Below are 14594 nucleotides of genomic sequence, written 5' to 3'. Positions count from 1 at the left end.
GTCTTTCTCCTCTTGGTTTTGATAAATAAGTGCCACTTGGAGTTATTAATGAGCTGGCTGGTGGCAATGGTTCGCAGGAGGTGATGTTGTTGCACCCTGAATTGGAGAAAGGCTCTTGGAAACATCTCCTGGAAACATCTCCATTGTCCTGGTGGGAACCCAACACTGCAGCACACAGGGAGGGCAGAGACAAGGCTTGGGGGCAAACGCCCAAAAGATGTCCTGGGAGGATTTAAGGAGCTGAATGAATGCAATGCCAGCCAAGCTGTGGGACAGGGACAGGCCATCTAATGACCCTGAGCCATGTGCTGGGGACATCGGGTGATTTGCACACCAAATCCACACAAGCGGCAGTCTGTAGGGTGTAGATATGCCCCATGTATCATCATATCACCACAGATGGTGCAGCCACACACAGGCTGGCTTGGTAGGATGAGGCCCAGTTTAGAGTTTCCTCTGATGACCAACCCAAAGCCTTTCTTTTTAAACCCCCTCCTTGGGAAAACCTTCCTACCTTGCTGGGCCAATCCCCATGGACCTGGGCAGGGCTGGCCAAGTGCTGGACCCTGGGTAACACACAGTCTTGAAAATCCCAAGAGGAGCCAAGGACAGGGAGGTGTGTGGGAACATCCAGAACCGGGTCAGAATAGAGCTGGTGCAAAGTTACTGCAGCCCCATAAACACACACACACACATGCACACGCACGTGCACGCACACGCACACACACTCTTTCTCTCTCTCTCTCTCTCTCTGCTGTTACTAGTAAAACACCACAAGCTTTGAACTGACCTCACACCCTGGGTCAGCTGATGGTGGCTGCTCAAGCACGACAACCTGGTATTTCTGCTAGAGGCCATTGGTGTCTTCACTGCAGGGATACTTGCAGGGTGAGCCCCACACCAGAGAAAAGGGAGATGCCAAGGTTTTCTTTCTTACAATAATAAATATTATTAATGAGCTTTTTCTGTATTAATTAAATAGTGAGAACTATGACACTGTTAAAATGTTAATTGGGCTATTGGTCATTTCTTAACTCTGTGTTTACAATGTGTCCCCTTTTACCCATACAGATAATTTTGCTTCAGTCCAGCCATGGGCTAGTTTGCATCAGAAAGGACTGTTTGGAGCACAGGGGTTTGCAAGCAAAGATATCCCAAATCAAATCAATGTGAGGGAACCTCTCTGGAAGTGCATCCCCAGCCTTTCATATGGCTAAGTTCCTCCGCCCCCCCCCCCCCCCCCCCGCTTTCAAGGCTCCAAAATGCTGTTTCCTCTGCACAATTTGGGTGTTCAGCAACTTGTACCCTTGGCAAAGGCCCACCTAAATAAAGATTTTCATACTAGGGTGACAAATGAACTTGAACTTGTGGGTCTTGGCGCTACATTAGGGCTCCCTTTTCTTGTGCACAAGGATTATTTTTGTCAATGCAATTTAGGAACAAAGTGTTTTTTCCTGGTGGTTGCAAATGCTTTGCTTACCCGGATGGTCTCAACATTCCTGGGCTGATGCAGGAGCTGGAGTTCATGTCACTCTGTGTCTTCTAGGGTCAGCAGCTGCAACACCTGCACAGCCAGGCACCCTGTGAGCTCCCCAGTCCAGCCGGGGCTCTGCAGACATCAGCATCATGCAGCCTTCCTCGTGAAGTGTCCCTTATCACTGAGATGCCGGGGAAATGTGAAAATGTACAGTGTTTCTCAGAAAAACATCTGTTTCTCGATGCCGTGGCCGTACCTGGAAGTGCGTAAATGCTTTCTTTTGGGTGACACTGAGCCCACTGCTTTGCTCAGCTGGGAACATCTTATTTCTTTTCTGAGGGAATATTTTTCTTGCCAAAGTACATTTTGATACAGAACATCATTTCAAGAGGAGAGCCTGGAGATGTCAGTCTGAAAATGGCACTTGTATCGTTGCCAACATATACCAAATTCTATTTATTTTATTTTATTTTTTTAAAGTAAAAAAGATCCCAGAAAGCTCTGCTTGTCTTTCCTCGGTTCCTGGGACATTGTGGGTAAGGGGAATCCTTCTACCTATGCTACCAGTAGCAATGAGGCGACTCAGAAACCAGGGAAATCTGAGTTCAGCCTTGGCAAATTGTGCAGAAAATTTTTAATAAAACCCACTGATTTCCTAACCATGTCCCCAGCAATCCCATTCCACCATGAATCCTCATTTAGCCATTATGTTCCCAACCAAGGGTGTCTGGGGGAGGAAAGGCAGTTCCAGTGCAATCCTTGAAGATGCAATGCAATGTACATTCTTCAATGAAAATATTTTTTTGTTTATATGGGACATAAGAATGATTGTTCACAGAAATCCTGGGCATGTCTGCTGGGGACCTGTTATGGTGAGAGGAATTGCAGCTTGCACCCATGGATGCTCACCTTGCCAGGGCACAGCAGGGCTCCCCAGACAAAGGACTCGGAGGCCAAAATGCTGGCACCAAAATACTGGGGAGAGTCCCACCAAGCCGATAACATGAGCAGCAGTGACACGGTCAGCTGGCCCATACCACATCTCAGAGGTGTCATTTTTAGACTCCAGGTTTCCTACCTGGTAGCAACTCAACAGCAACTTTCCTTGCTCATGGGAAAGGCACAGCATTTTTCTTCTGCTCTTTCTTTGGCAAACTGTAAAAATTTCAAAAGCCAGGAGAGAATTCCATGCCATTGGAACTGCTGTGACCCTTCCCAGGGGCTGGCATGTTGTGCCATAGTGTGCACTTGGAGGAGATGCTGTTGGATAGGACTCCTCAGCTGGGTCCATGTGCCCACCAAAATGCAGAGGCTTAGCCTCCAACTTGCTGGATTTCCACACCTCTCCGGGCAGCAGCTCCGAACACCTTGAGGACCTGGGGGTGGCATTTTGCAGGGAGAAGCCTGGTTTTGAACCCTGTTTTCTTCTTACTGTACAGTTTCGGATCTTCCCAAGGAATGGTCAAGTGAAGGAGAAGGTGGGACTTGCTAAAGGCCATGGAGGGTTTAAGGTCAAGCTGAGAGGCCATGGGATGGGGCTCAACCTGCCCACACGGTCCAACATGGGGAAATAGAAATTCCTATTTCTATTTCTATAATTTTTTCTCTCTGCCTTTCTCAAAGAGTTACTGCTTCCAGGTGAATTATGAACTAGAATTATACACAACAGCATTAACACACTTTTATTTTACAAAAATAAACCCAGGCGTATGTGTTACCTGGTTTTGCACAGTAGTTCTGCAGGGTGAGTGGTGCAGTCCTGAGCCTCTGGACATTTCGGCTTTTCTGAGCAATCAGATGTCTCTCTCTCCTCATACCACTTTATTTCCTGCTCATAATTACAGTTTTCCAACATTTTTTTTCAAGCATCCCTTGCCTCTTCACGTTAAATGGGTTGTCTTGCTCTCCCAGTCTCCGAGGTGTCCTGGAGAGACTTCTCACAGCTCCATTTCTCTTTGGTTTAAACAAGGCAATTGCAGCTGATCACCTCCCTCTGACTGGTTTTCACAAGTGAGGAAAGAGAAAACAAAGGGGACGTTGGAGATTGGCTGCAGCTTGGGCTCCCTCTTGGACCTCCCATGCTCACAATGAGTGGGGACGTCCCTGACACTATGGGATTGGCTATGACAGGTCATGTCACAACATGTCAGACATCCGTAAAGCAAATGTCTCTGTCTGGGCCAGCTCCTGGCACTATTTGGGGTCAGTCAGGAGAAATGGGCACATACAGGACCCATGGACCTGGCTTGGGTTTGGATGACTCTTACGCCCCAGTGGTTGGTTCTCCCCAGAAAGGGAGTGCAGACACAGTGCTGGAGGTATCTACAGCTCCTTGGTGAAGCCTACACTGTCTCTTAATGCTTATGCCCTGGGGTAAGGTGTTGGCCAGGAAGAGGTTTATTTGCTACCCGTGCCTGGATTTAAAGCACTGAGAGTGGCTTCCCCTCATGCAGTACATTGCAAAGAAGCAGGCCACAAATCGTGGGCACTGGCCAGGCTAAATGGGTCAACGGGTCTACCTTGACAGTCCTTATGGTCAACAAGCAAAGAAGAGCTCCCCACGGAGCCCAAGGAGAGATGCTGACACTTGCAGCACAGGGGGACCCGAAAGGGCACCCAGTTTGGGCTGGCTGCACTGGGGCAGCAAATCCTTCCTTCCTGGCCAGGCAGTGTGTACTCCTTCTCCCCAGAGAGCACTTCAGCTCTCCAAGGATGGCATTGCCTGTCTTAAACCGGACTTAGAGCAGTAAGTATTTGCACTGCCTTCTTCCTTGCAGAATAGGAAGGCCAGGATGTGAAAGTCCATTGCGTATCAGAAAGATTGAAGTGGATGATAACAGCCTGTGCGATGCTATTGATTATGCATAATAGGTGATCATCTCAAAAACAATCAACAAAACACAGACCACCTGAAAACTCTGAAATGCACCTGAAATTACAGATCTCTCCCTTTAATCTTTCTCTTTTTAACATGCCTTCAAAAACAGAGAAGGTGAACCTCACTGGAGGTTTTGTTTTGGTTTTTTTTAAAGTATTGTGGAGAATCATTTCTCCTGATGCCCAGAGAGATTGTCTCCAGACAGAAGGAAGTCTGAGAGAGGAGCATCTTTCTAGGAAGGCTGGTTTCAGCCACTGCTCATGTACTGCTTGGCAGTAGGGGCTGGCAGGAACACATTTCCCCTGCAGTGAGCTACCACATGCCTGGTGATGAGGAAGAGCAATGCAGGCTGACCCCACCAACACTAGATCTGGCAAGGGGAGCCCATCTGGGCTTCCAGGAGTGAGTTTTCCCCTTTGAACCCCTGGATGAGGTGCTACTTCAATGCAGGGATGTTTGGGACTGCCCAGATTAGGGCAGCTCCACCAGCTTCAGGCTCTGCCTGGAGTCCTTGATGGCTGGAGATGCTAGAGGTGCTTGGATGAAGCAGTTGAGGGTTCAGAGGGCACTAGGCCCTGAAGTCCTGCAAACCTCAGCTCTCAGAAGACACAAGGTGACTGAGTTTGAGGAGTGCAAAGTATCAGAACCCAGTGCTGATGCCCAGATGGACACGTCTCATCACCCACAAGTCCACCCACATCCCATCAGTGGATGTGGCCTGAGGGATGAGATGTCCAGGAGCTCCTAGGAGGGGTTGGAGGGGACCAAAGTGAGCTGGGAGTGGGAGGGGAATGAGACCTTGCAGGCACTCCTCCAAGTCCTTTCTTGGTTCTGGTGGGGCACCATAAGGCAATGTGCCACCGTAGGCAGGTGGTGGATAGGTTTTCCTGTTTTGACCTCACTCCTGGCTGGAGGAAGAGGAGGGCTGGAGGGCTCAGGAGCTGCCTTACCTGCTGAGGTTTTGCACCGCCGCTCACATTTCCACTTGGTTTCAAAGCGGTTGCTGTTTCCTCGGCATCCCCCAAAGATGAAGGGTCGGCAGGTGTCTGCCTCTGCGTGGTAATACCAGAGCAGGGCATAGTGCTGGCAGGAACCCTCGTCCATTGGCTGCAGGCAAGGGGCTGCAGGGAAACACCCCCAAACCCCCACTCATGTGTTGGACCCGGGTGGGAAAAGGCCACATTCTGCCACCCCCATCCCTCCCTGCACAAATAAGTGGGGCTGGTCCAGGGACCCCCCACTGCCCCACAGTCACCACTTTACCACACGGTAATGGGGTTGGCAGAGCAAAGCAGGCAGCAAGGACCAAGGCAGGGCATCTGGCAGTGTATTTCCATAGTGGGATGAGCATGAGGCTCCTTGTTGCTCCATGGCACTGTCTGCCCCTGTGGTGCCCATCTTAGTGGTCTCTGATGTTTTGCAAGAGGATGATTAACCCCTGGGTCCTTGGGGGGTCTTTGCAGGGGTGGTTGCAGTCGGGGTGTTGCCTGGGGAACTCTCACTGTGCATTTTGCTGGTGGGGCTGGACCACACTGGACTGGGTGAAAACACCCTCCGGTTTGTTCACTGCCAGCTATACATCTTGGGGCAAAACCAGCTGCTTTTAAGTCAAACCCAAAACTGAGTTCTGAGTCTCTGTTTGCTGGCACGTGTAACTCCTTCAGTGCCATGTCCCCCTGATCTCAGTGCCAAAAAGCACTTCCCACCCAAGAAGTGACTTCACTAAATGTCACTTAATTCAGTGCATTTCACCTGGTAATTGGCTGTGGGCTTCTCGGCGCTTGTGCTGAGAGGGACCCGTTATCTGCTGTGCCTGGGGAGCTGCTGGGGAAGCAAATGGAAATCACACATAACGAGGGCATGCAAACAAATTACCCACCTTTTAAATATAGATCATTGGAGCCTTACATGGCTTTCCGCTGGCTAACAAGTTCTCTTAATAAATGTCACAGAGCAATTGGCAAGGGGAGGGAGAAACCGGCAGCAATAAAATTCTTAATGGTGTTAAACAACTCAGTCAGAAAGGTTGGGTGTTAGTCAGAGAAAATGGAAGTATTTGTGGTTGTTTGCAGGAGATAAATGTCAGGCTGGAGTTTTGTAAATCTGCGAGCTTTGAAAAGCCAGGAGCGATTGTAATCTGGTAGTAATAACCCTCCAATTGCAGAATCCTGTTAACATTTAGGGCGCCTATCCACACTCATCGCTTATCAGAGCGATTTATGAGCCCTCCTGCCTCAGACCTGGGCTGTAATGGGATTGTTGGCTGGCGACGGCTGCAGCTGCGATTCAATAACATGTGGTGTGCCCCATCGATCTGAAACCACCCAGATCCCAAATGCTGCCTTGATATAAAGTGAGTTTAAATCCAGATGGATGATGTCTTTGACATACGCCACAAACATCAGGAGAGTGCTGGGGGGCGGGCAGGAGGAAGGTGGGGTGCAGTTCTAAGCTTAGCTGGGTTTGGGGGATTTGTTTGGTCCTTAGCAGATTACATGGGGGGAAAAATGGAGGTCATCATCAATGAGTTTGACTTAAAACTCTTCCCAAAGCTCTGGGAAAGGGCCATCATGGGTAATAAAGGTCAATACACATAAACTGTAGGTTAACATCTTGTTTTGGGCTGTAAAAGTATGTAACATTGGGGTGTCTTGCTCTGTATGAAAGTGTAACGTGATTTTATTTTTTTAAAATTATTTCTAGAGTAGAAGTAATGGTTGGTCAATACATGTACTGACTGGCCAGCTGGTGAGCTGACTGGCCAGCTTTTGTGCTGATGAGCCACTCAGATGCCACACGGCCAGTGCAGAAAGCTTTGCCCTGTACATGTTGGAGGGCCAGAGTTTGTGCAGGACCATTGCGGGGGCACAGGACATTGCATTTTAGATGGTTCCCTTCTACTGATAGGCATCTGGCTCTGTGAGTAGCTGCTTTGAGACAGAGCACTGGTGCCATCCACCTGCCTGGGTCAATGGCAGTTCCACCCATGCTACCCAGCCCTCCTCCTGGTGACAAAATCTGAGCAGCCACATACTAATTTCTGACTTGCTGAATTGCAAGAAATGTGTCTGGACACTCTTTTTGAGTCTGCCGTGTCTTGCAGTGTGTTTGGATTTTGGATTTTGAGCACCAAGTGCAGAAAGCCCTCCACAACCAGGCCTACAATCTCCTATTCCCCGCCCCACCAGCACTCTGCATCATATTTTCACTCTGTTTCTCCTATAAATCAACACTCAAAGCCCTGTTGAGGAGGTCAGAGGGTCCATGGGAGGCTGTGGCATGAATTTGAAGATGTGATGGACCTGGAGGAGGGCAGCTGATGTGGGTCCCTCTGCATGAAGGTCATTTCAGGTTACTGCTAAAATTTAAGGCAGTTACCCAGACACCACTCAAGTCAGTCATGTCAAAGGCTGCTTATTGCTTCCTTCAGCATCCCAGGGGACAGGGAGACCCATAGGACCTGGAAAAACCACTCAACTTCCACTATCCCATGAGTACAGGAGAAAGAGGATATCTGACTGGTAGCTCTTCTGTGCCAAAGGAACTGGATTGATTATCAGGTCTGCACGAAGCTGAGCCGAGCACTCCCTCACTGTAATGCTCACTACAGTGGTTCATGGTCAGAAGAAAGGGTAGATGACCTGAAATGCAGCCAAAACTGCCCCATCCTGTCCTCTCCCTGGAAAGATGACCATTCTCAGCCAGGCACTAATGGATTTACATGTATCCATCAGGTTCATCTCCTGGGCTTTTCCATCAGGACACTGTGTCCCACTGCATCCCAAGGTGGTCATGGTGCCTCCTGAGGAACTACCCCATCAGCTGTGCCTACAGAGTGGGCCATGAACCTCCCTCCACCTCATGGGCAAGTAGCAGGACTTAGTTCACCTTCCTGTGGCTCAGCAGCCTTCATCCCCAAAATGATGGCTGCACCTCAGCTGCCTGGTGCTGCTCAGGATCCTACTGGGAGCTTGATAATACCTAAAAGTGTGTCCAGTCTTGAATCACGTTGTTGCCCTGTCCCGTTGCCTGGTGTAGAGGGAGATGCAGTGTGAGGAGATGCCACTCACTGGTGTTCATGTACAGGCAGGGCTGTATTTCATATGTCTTCAGGGCAGGACCTTGGCCCTTCTCTCTCCCCCTCTCTCTTAGGCACCACAAAGGGACAGAAATAGAATTGGTTGTTTTTTCTGTTAGCTATAATCAGTAGTTTTACCCATTAAAGGGTTCATGAGGCCCTGGGCAGAAATAGTCTGTTATAGCTTGGATGTTTGGTCTCAGAGATGTAATTTCTGGCTGGTACAAAGTTTCACTAGAAGTTGCAAAGGACGTGGAGGGGAAAGAGGAGACAAAATAAGCCTGAAACAGCTGCCGTCTTCCAGCCTTTCAAAATGCATCCTTTTGGAAGTGGTGATCATCACTGAGGCCATGCGTATTTGGCTTTTTCCTCACCCATCACCCCTTCCAGGGGCATCAGCTTACCTCATCTCCAAGCCACAGATCAGCCCTTCTCAGCACCAGGGCACCACAGCATGGGAGCTCTCAATGGAAATCCCATCACTGCCTTATTTCTGCCCAGCCCCAGGGAACAGGATTTAGCACTGGGTTCACGGAGTGCTCCAGAAGATACCAGTTGCCATGGTTGGAAGGAAGGAAAGCATGTAGCCACGCAGCTGCACTTACCTGCAATAAGTGAAGTTGGCTCCATGAAGGGCTTCACTGAAGCCAATGTGGTCATGCTCTGAGTTTTATTAAGCATTTCTTCTTGGCTTTCACCATCTTTTCTGCTGTGTTCCTGAGGCTGAAAATACCCTTGGAGCTGCCTGTTGATTTCAGCTGCCTCCAGACCTGCGGATTTAATTGCTGGGTCAGTGAGGATGAAATCTGGTCCCACAGTTTGAAAGCGACCATGCTTTGGTAAATGGTTGTAGCTCAACAAAATTACTGCCATTGAACAACACAGTGTAGGAGACAAGTCACAACACAGTGTTTCATTGGGCAAAGCCTACAGACCACTGGGGTACATGGTCAAGGTAGGAAACCTGTTTTCAAATCACATATACACATATAGAGAAGGGAAAACAATTAAGGAGAGATTGTACCATCTACTGGCTTCTCAAGGAAGGGAGCAGGGGATATGCTAAACTTATTCAGAATAAAAGCTGGTTTTGAGGAAGTGGTTCCCAAGAAGTGTGCTGGGCATTCATGGGACCTCCATGACTGCATGGACATGTTTCCTGTGTCAGTTGGGATGGAGTCATAATCAAAACAACATGGATAATTAAATGCTGCTGGATCAGCATCTCCATAGGATAGGTCACCGGAGGTGCTAAGCACTGCCAGTCTTCACCAGTAAGACTTGTTAACTAAAAGGTTGTGAATCCACAAAAGGAGTTAGTTAAGTTATGCGTGTCCAGCTGTGTTTGGATGTGTTTGAGGCTGTGGCTCCAACATCCTTCATACTGGGCATGTCTGATGCTCAGTGCCTTGAGGGACAAGCATGATCTGGACCAGGCTAGCAAGCATGTTAGCAAAGAAGATATTTTAAGAGTTCTGGTTTTATGACGGATGTACAGAGTTTGCAGGTAGAGGACAGTAGATCTAGTAGAGCCTGGCTGTGCAAAACCCAGAAACCTGTTTTGAAGCAATGTGGACCTGCAGACTGAATCCATTCCAGATTAATGCTCTGTGGTGCATCCACTGTGGTTTTGATCCAGCTTTGCTTTCCTTTGCTAACTTAATTCTAAATGATGGTCTGAGTATGAGGGATGGAGAGGACCACATGCTCCTGGCTGAAGGATTGACCACCCAGATAACAGGCAAAGGTCCTTGTGTAACACCGGAGTCATGAAGGCAAAACACTTCAGCAAGGGTTGTCCTTTGCAGGAGCATGTAGGCTGCTCTGTCCAAGATCATTCACAGTGCAGGATTAATTTTCTCTGATTTATTTACATTACATAAGCAAATGGAGCCTTGGGGCAAGGGCAGGATTCCAGGTACAGAACCATGGATAGACATCAGGGAGAGATGTTCTCTACCCTGACAGATCTGCTTTCTAAACACAGAGCAGGAGGAGAAACAGAGCCTGGAAACAACTATCTCATGTCTAGTGTAATCTGGAATATCCCACACCAAGAGAGTTCCCAGCTACTCCAGTCACCTGTGTCTGTACTGGTTTCTTACATCCAGGGCAAGGATGCTGCTTCTTGACCCACCTCTCTGTTTGGATAGTCCTTGCTTTGTAGAATGCTCTACTTTCATCACTATGAAACAATGTTTTATGAAGGCTAAAAAAATTCATAAATCATATAATATTAAAAGTTATGAAGGAAAAATTAAAGCAAATCCATTCCTGGAGAACATGAGTTCACTGCAAATTAGTTAAGCTCTGAAGTTCCTCCTTTGTCTATTCCTGTTTAAAACATTAAAACCAAGCTGTGATGAGGGACCCTTTCCAGGTCTAATGATGGCCTTGAAATGTAGTAGGAAACATTCAGGTTAGATGGGATGTCCCAGGGTAACTGAGACATCAAAGCTGTGTTGACGGACATGACACAGACCTTCAAGACACCTGTGCCCATAGAGAGGATCCAGCAGGCTATGTAATCCAGTTTATATATGGGCAACTAGATCAACACTCAGGCATGAGGATCAGATCCCAAGCTGGAAGATTTCCTCTAAGTGCTTCCATGAGAGCTAAGTGTCTTTAAAACCTACTATGGCCAGATGAGACCCATAAACTGGTTCAGCATCTTCTGTGGAAAAATGAGACCCTGCGTCACTTGCCCACATGGAGGAACCAAGGCCTCCCTGAAGCACAGAGGATGAGCCCCTGCCTGAACATGGGGAGTCTACCCTGAGGTTGACACATTGGCTGTCCAGACTCTGTAGACCATATAGATTAGAGCTCCACACCAGGAACTTAAAAGATAAACAGACACCTGCACTGTAAGCACCTCACTGGAGCTTATCATGTTGATTGGGATGGTGGAGCAACAGGATCTGTTTTGTGGGCAGGGAGAGGTGTTCCTGTGAGTGCAGCTTTTAAAGCTGGGTGTCAGGAACAGCTTTGATTCTGTCTTGCAGTAGTGGGTGGAAGCAGAAAACCTCTTGGTGACCCTCTCATCTCATATTCCTCTCAAGGAATGCTGCCCCCCTAAAAGCAGTTGGTGATCCAGGGTCATTTTCTGCACTGGATCACAGATAAAAGGACTTATTTTTAACAACATCTTTTCACTTGCAGTTTCAGGATGTTTTGGGGCAAGGAGAACATCTTTTACCCTACTGCATGAATTCACATGCATTTCTGTGCAGGTATTGGCAGCCTTGTCCCTTTCCATAAGCATCCTTCCCAACTCATCCCCACAATCTGCAAACATAAGACAGACAGGGCATAGTTTGTTTGCTACTTCTTTTTTCCCTGTAAGATTTTTCCACAAAATCAATTTTACAGGCAGTACATGCTCTCACGAACTATTTTCCACCCTTTTTTCCCCCCTCTTCAAAGCCTTCAAGTGCCCCCTAACGTCTCTAGGCAGAAACGAGTGCAACTCCAGCTTAATGGATGAAGCATCTTGGCAAGGGATGGTGAGCCCAAGTCCTCCTTGGCCATAGGCAGACCCCATGGAATAAGGCAGGAGTGGGGCAGCTGTTTGCTGGCCCTCAAGTAGCTGGACCTCTCCAGGGCAAGGAAAGCAAGGTCCTGAAAGCCTGACAGCCTTGTGATGCTGGGATTCTGGGGTAAAAACACTCCTAAACGTGGGTAGGTTTTGTTACTGTTGTGGCACTGGTTGGCAGTTATTCAGCACTGGAGAGGAGAGGTCTGTGTGTCAAGAGTGCCACAAAGTAGACAGTAATGAAAAGGTTGTTATTAGGAAAAACGCAGCTCCAAACTTTCTGCTGTGACCCAGTGCCTTTCACAAATCAGCAGGGAAATGGAGATGACCAGGGAGGGAAGCTTTGCTGACAAAACCACAGGGGAAGAAATGTGAAGACAGGAGGTTTAAAGGGAAAAAATTAAGAGTTTGAGTAGCAGGTCAGGACTATGGCAGAGACCTTGTGGTCCAGAAGCCCGCACTTGTCTCTGAGCGTGGAGAGGCAATGAGTCTCCACTTGCTGCTAATGGGGTGCTATTTGCTCTGCTGAGCCAGCATGTGCCGGCACTCAAATTGCTCCAATTTAGTTGCTGACAGATGTCAGAATGGTGGCCCTGAGCATGGCTTGCCAGCAAACTTACCGCATCTGCCTCTCATTTCACTCCTGACCACCTCCTTCACCTCCTCCTCCTGTGCCATGGGGGAAAAGCAGAGGTTAGCAGTGCTTTTCTACCTGGCACCATCTCCCTCCACTCTGTGCCCTGTCTCAAAACTGATTGCCCCACCAGAGGTGGCCTCTGGTGAAACCACCTCAACTTAGGTATGGCTGAGATCAGAGACATACATGTGGTGCCATAGGGACCTCAGTTCAAGATTTGTGGCTCATCAGGGAAATGATTCCCTTTGCAAAGTCATGGCCATCCTGTAGCCAGCTTCTCTTGCCATGAGGAGCTGGGATCTCCAGCCCAGCGTGAGGACCATGGCACAATTCAAGCCTGGGTTGGCTTTCCAAGGAGTCTCCCCAACCCTTTTGGCACTGTCCCTGAGGCCATGGTCTCTCAGATGTCCCTTATCTCTGAGAAGCTTCATCAAGCCACCTGCATCCATGCAAAAGGGCTACTCAAATTATACTACAGGCTTGACACATCAAAATGGGCTGTAGCACTAGGTTTAGATGAGATGTAGCGGCACCTCATTTTGTTCTCTGCCTCTTTACCAGCTAATGGCATTCCCCACAGAGCAAAACATCTGGTCTCATGGACTTTGGGTCTATACTTCACCCCTGGGCCAACCAACTGCCACTGTTTCAGCTAAGCATCTTCCATGTGTGTTGGCTGTGTCCCTACTGCACTTCGCATGGTCACCACCTCTCATCCTTTGTAGGGATGACAAATTTTGGGGCACTTTCTACGTAGGGAGCTGGGCTCTTCAGCAGCCCACACATAGGGCACCCTTGCCCATAACACCTATGCTATAACTAATCCTGCCTGGCCTCCACACACTGGAAAGATGAAAGTACCATGTTGTATCAGTCAAGTGCCATAAAAGACACTTGCTCAGGCAACACGATGGAGATTCCAATGTTAGGGGAGCTGCAACAGCGATTTTGCTCTGACCCATGTGGGTCAACCACTCCTTCAGGATTTATAAACTCAGAGCAGCAGCTTTTGTAGCAATGTCAGCTCCCTAACCACTTTAAAAATGGGGCACTTTTCTCTCTCCTGCTCTTCCTTTGTATTTGATCAGCCTTGAGGCATTGGCACTTATCTGCCAAGCAGGTATTTTAAGCATCATGGGGAGGAAGGGAGAGAAGAAATGTGCCTCGGGCTCTGGGTCATTGTTTGGGCTTGGCATCCTACAGGCCAGCACTGTTCCCACCCCAGCCTGTGCATGTCTGATGTCTCTGGGTAATGACCAGCACTCTCATTTCCCAGATACTCTCTGAATTCATCTGTTTCTCAGAATTTCCCTCCTCCCCTATACCTCTGAGGGGCAGTTTACCCTATTTTCTCTATTCAGCTCTGTGTAATAGGATGTGATCTTGGGCTAAAGTACTCACAGAAAGACCAGGATCTCCCTTTTCTCCTTTCTGGCCAGCTGGACCATTTTCACCCTGTTAAAAACACTTAAGTCATTACAAAAGCTCAGTAGATTGACCATTAAATGCTCCAAGAATAAGTGTGCCTTAGAGAGGAAAAGATACATTAGGAAAGGACATGGGGGAAAAGGCTCACGTGTTCTCTTATAAATTTTAGGGTTATCTGTGAGTAGCTCACTGAGCAGAAAGGAACGGACTAGTCCATGTGCAAGGAAGCAAGAACAAAAGTGTGTATCGCAGAGCTGCATGCAGGCTCCCAGATTTTCTGGGATTTCTGCTCTATCCAAACAATAAGGATGTTAACAATTACAGTTTAAGTCAGGTTTCTTTGGAACTTGTAAGGGACCACAAAATCTGAGGTGGAGGCATGAAGAGGATCTGGACTCCAGAGAACCTCTGGGAACCAGACCAGGCAGAAGATTGCAACTGGGACTGTAATCCCAGTGCTGAAAAGATGGAACAGGGAGATACTGAGGTTTGCCAACAGGGCTTTCTGCCTGCTAGGAGAAAATACCTTGAACAATTTTCCGCTCAGAACTGGTGAAA

The 14594-nt window shown here is 48.3% G+C and overlaps 1 protein-coding gene across 1 annotated transcript in view; it reads right to left on the bottom strand.

The window, feature by feature from the left end:
- Positions 1-3311: 3311 nt before the first annotated feature.
- The window catches only part of LOC308066324 (uncharacterized protein), a 117807-nt gene continuing 106524 nt past the window's right edge, over positions 3312-14594 (bottom strand). The window contains exons 82-87 of the mRNA XM_080393454.1: positions 14010-14063; positions 12592-12640; positions 11073-11110; positions 8859-9360; positions 6108-6179; positions 3312-5476 (exon numbers count right to left, since the gene is read on the bottom strand). Of these exons, the coding sequence (XP_080249580.1) occupies positions 5100-5476; positions 6108-6179; positions 8859-9360; positions 11073-11110; positions 12592-12640; positions 14010-14063 (1092 nt within the window). The 3' untranslated portion in view covers positions 3312-5099. The remainder of the gene's footprint in view (positions 5477-6107; positions 6180-8858; positions 9361-11072; positions 11111-12591; positions 12641-14009; positions 14064-14594) is intronic.

Source organism: Falco punctatus, assembly GCF_963210335.1.
Source record: "Falco punctatus genome assembly, chromosome: 6".
NCBI classification, from domain to species: Eukaryota; Metazoa; Chordata; class Aves; order Falconiformes; family Falconidae; genus Falco; species Falco punctatus.
The sequence above is the reverse complement of the archived record's forward strand: the minus strand, read 5'-3'. Positions and strand labels throughout refer to the sequence as shown.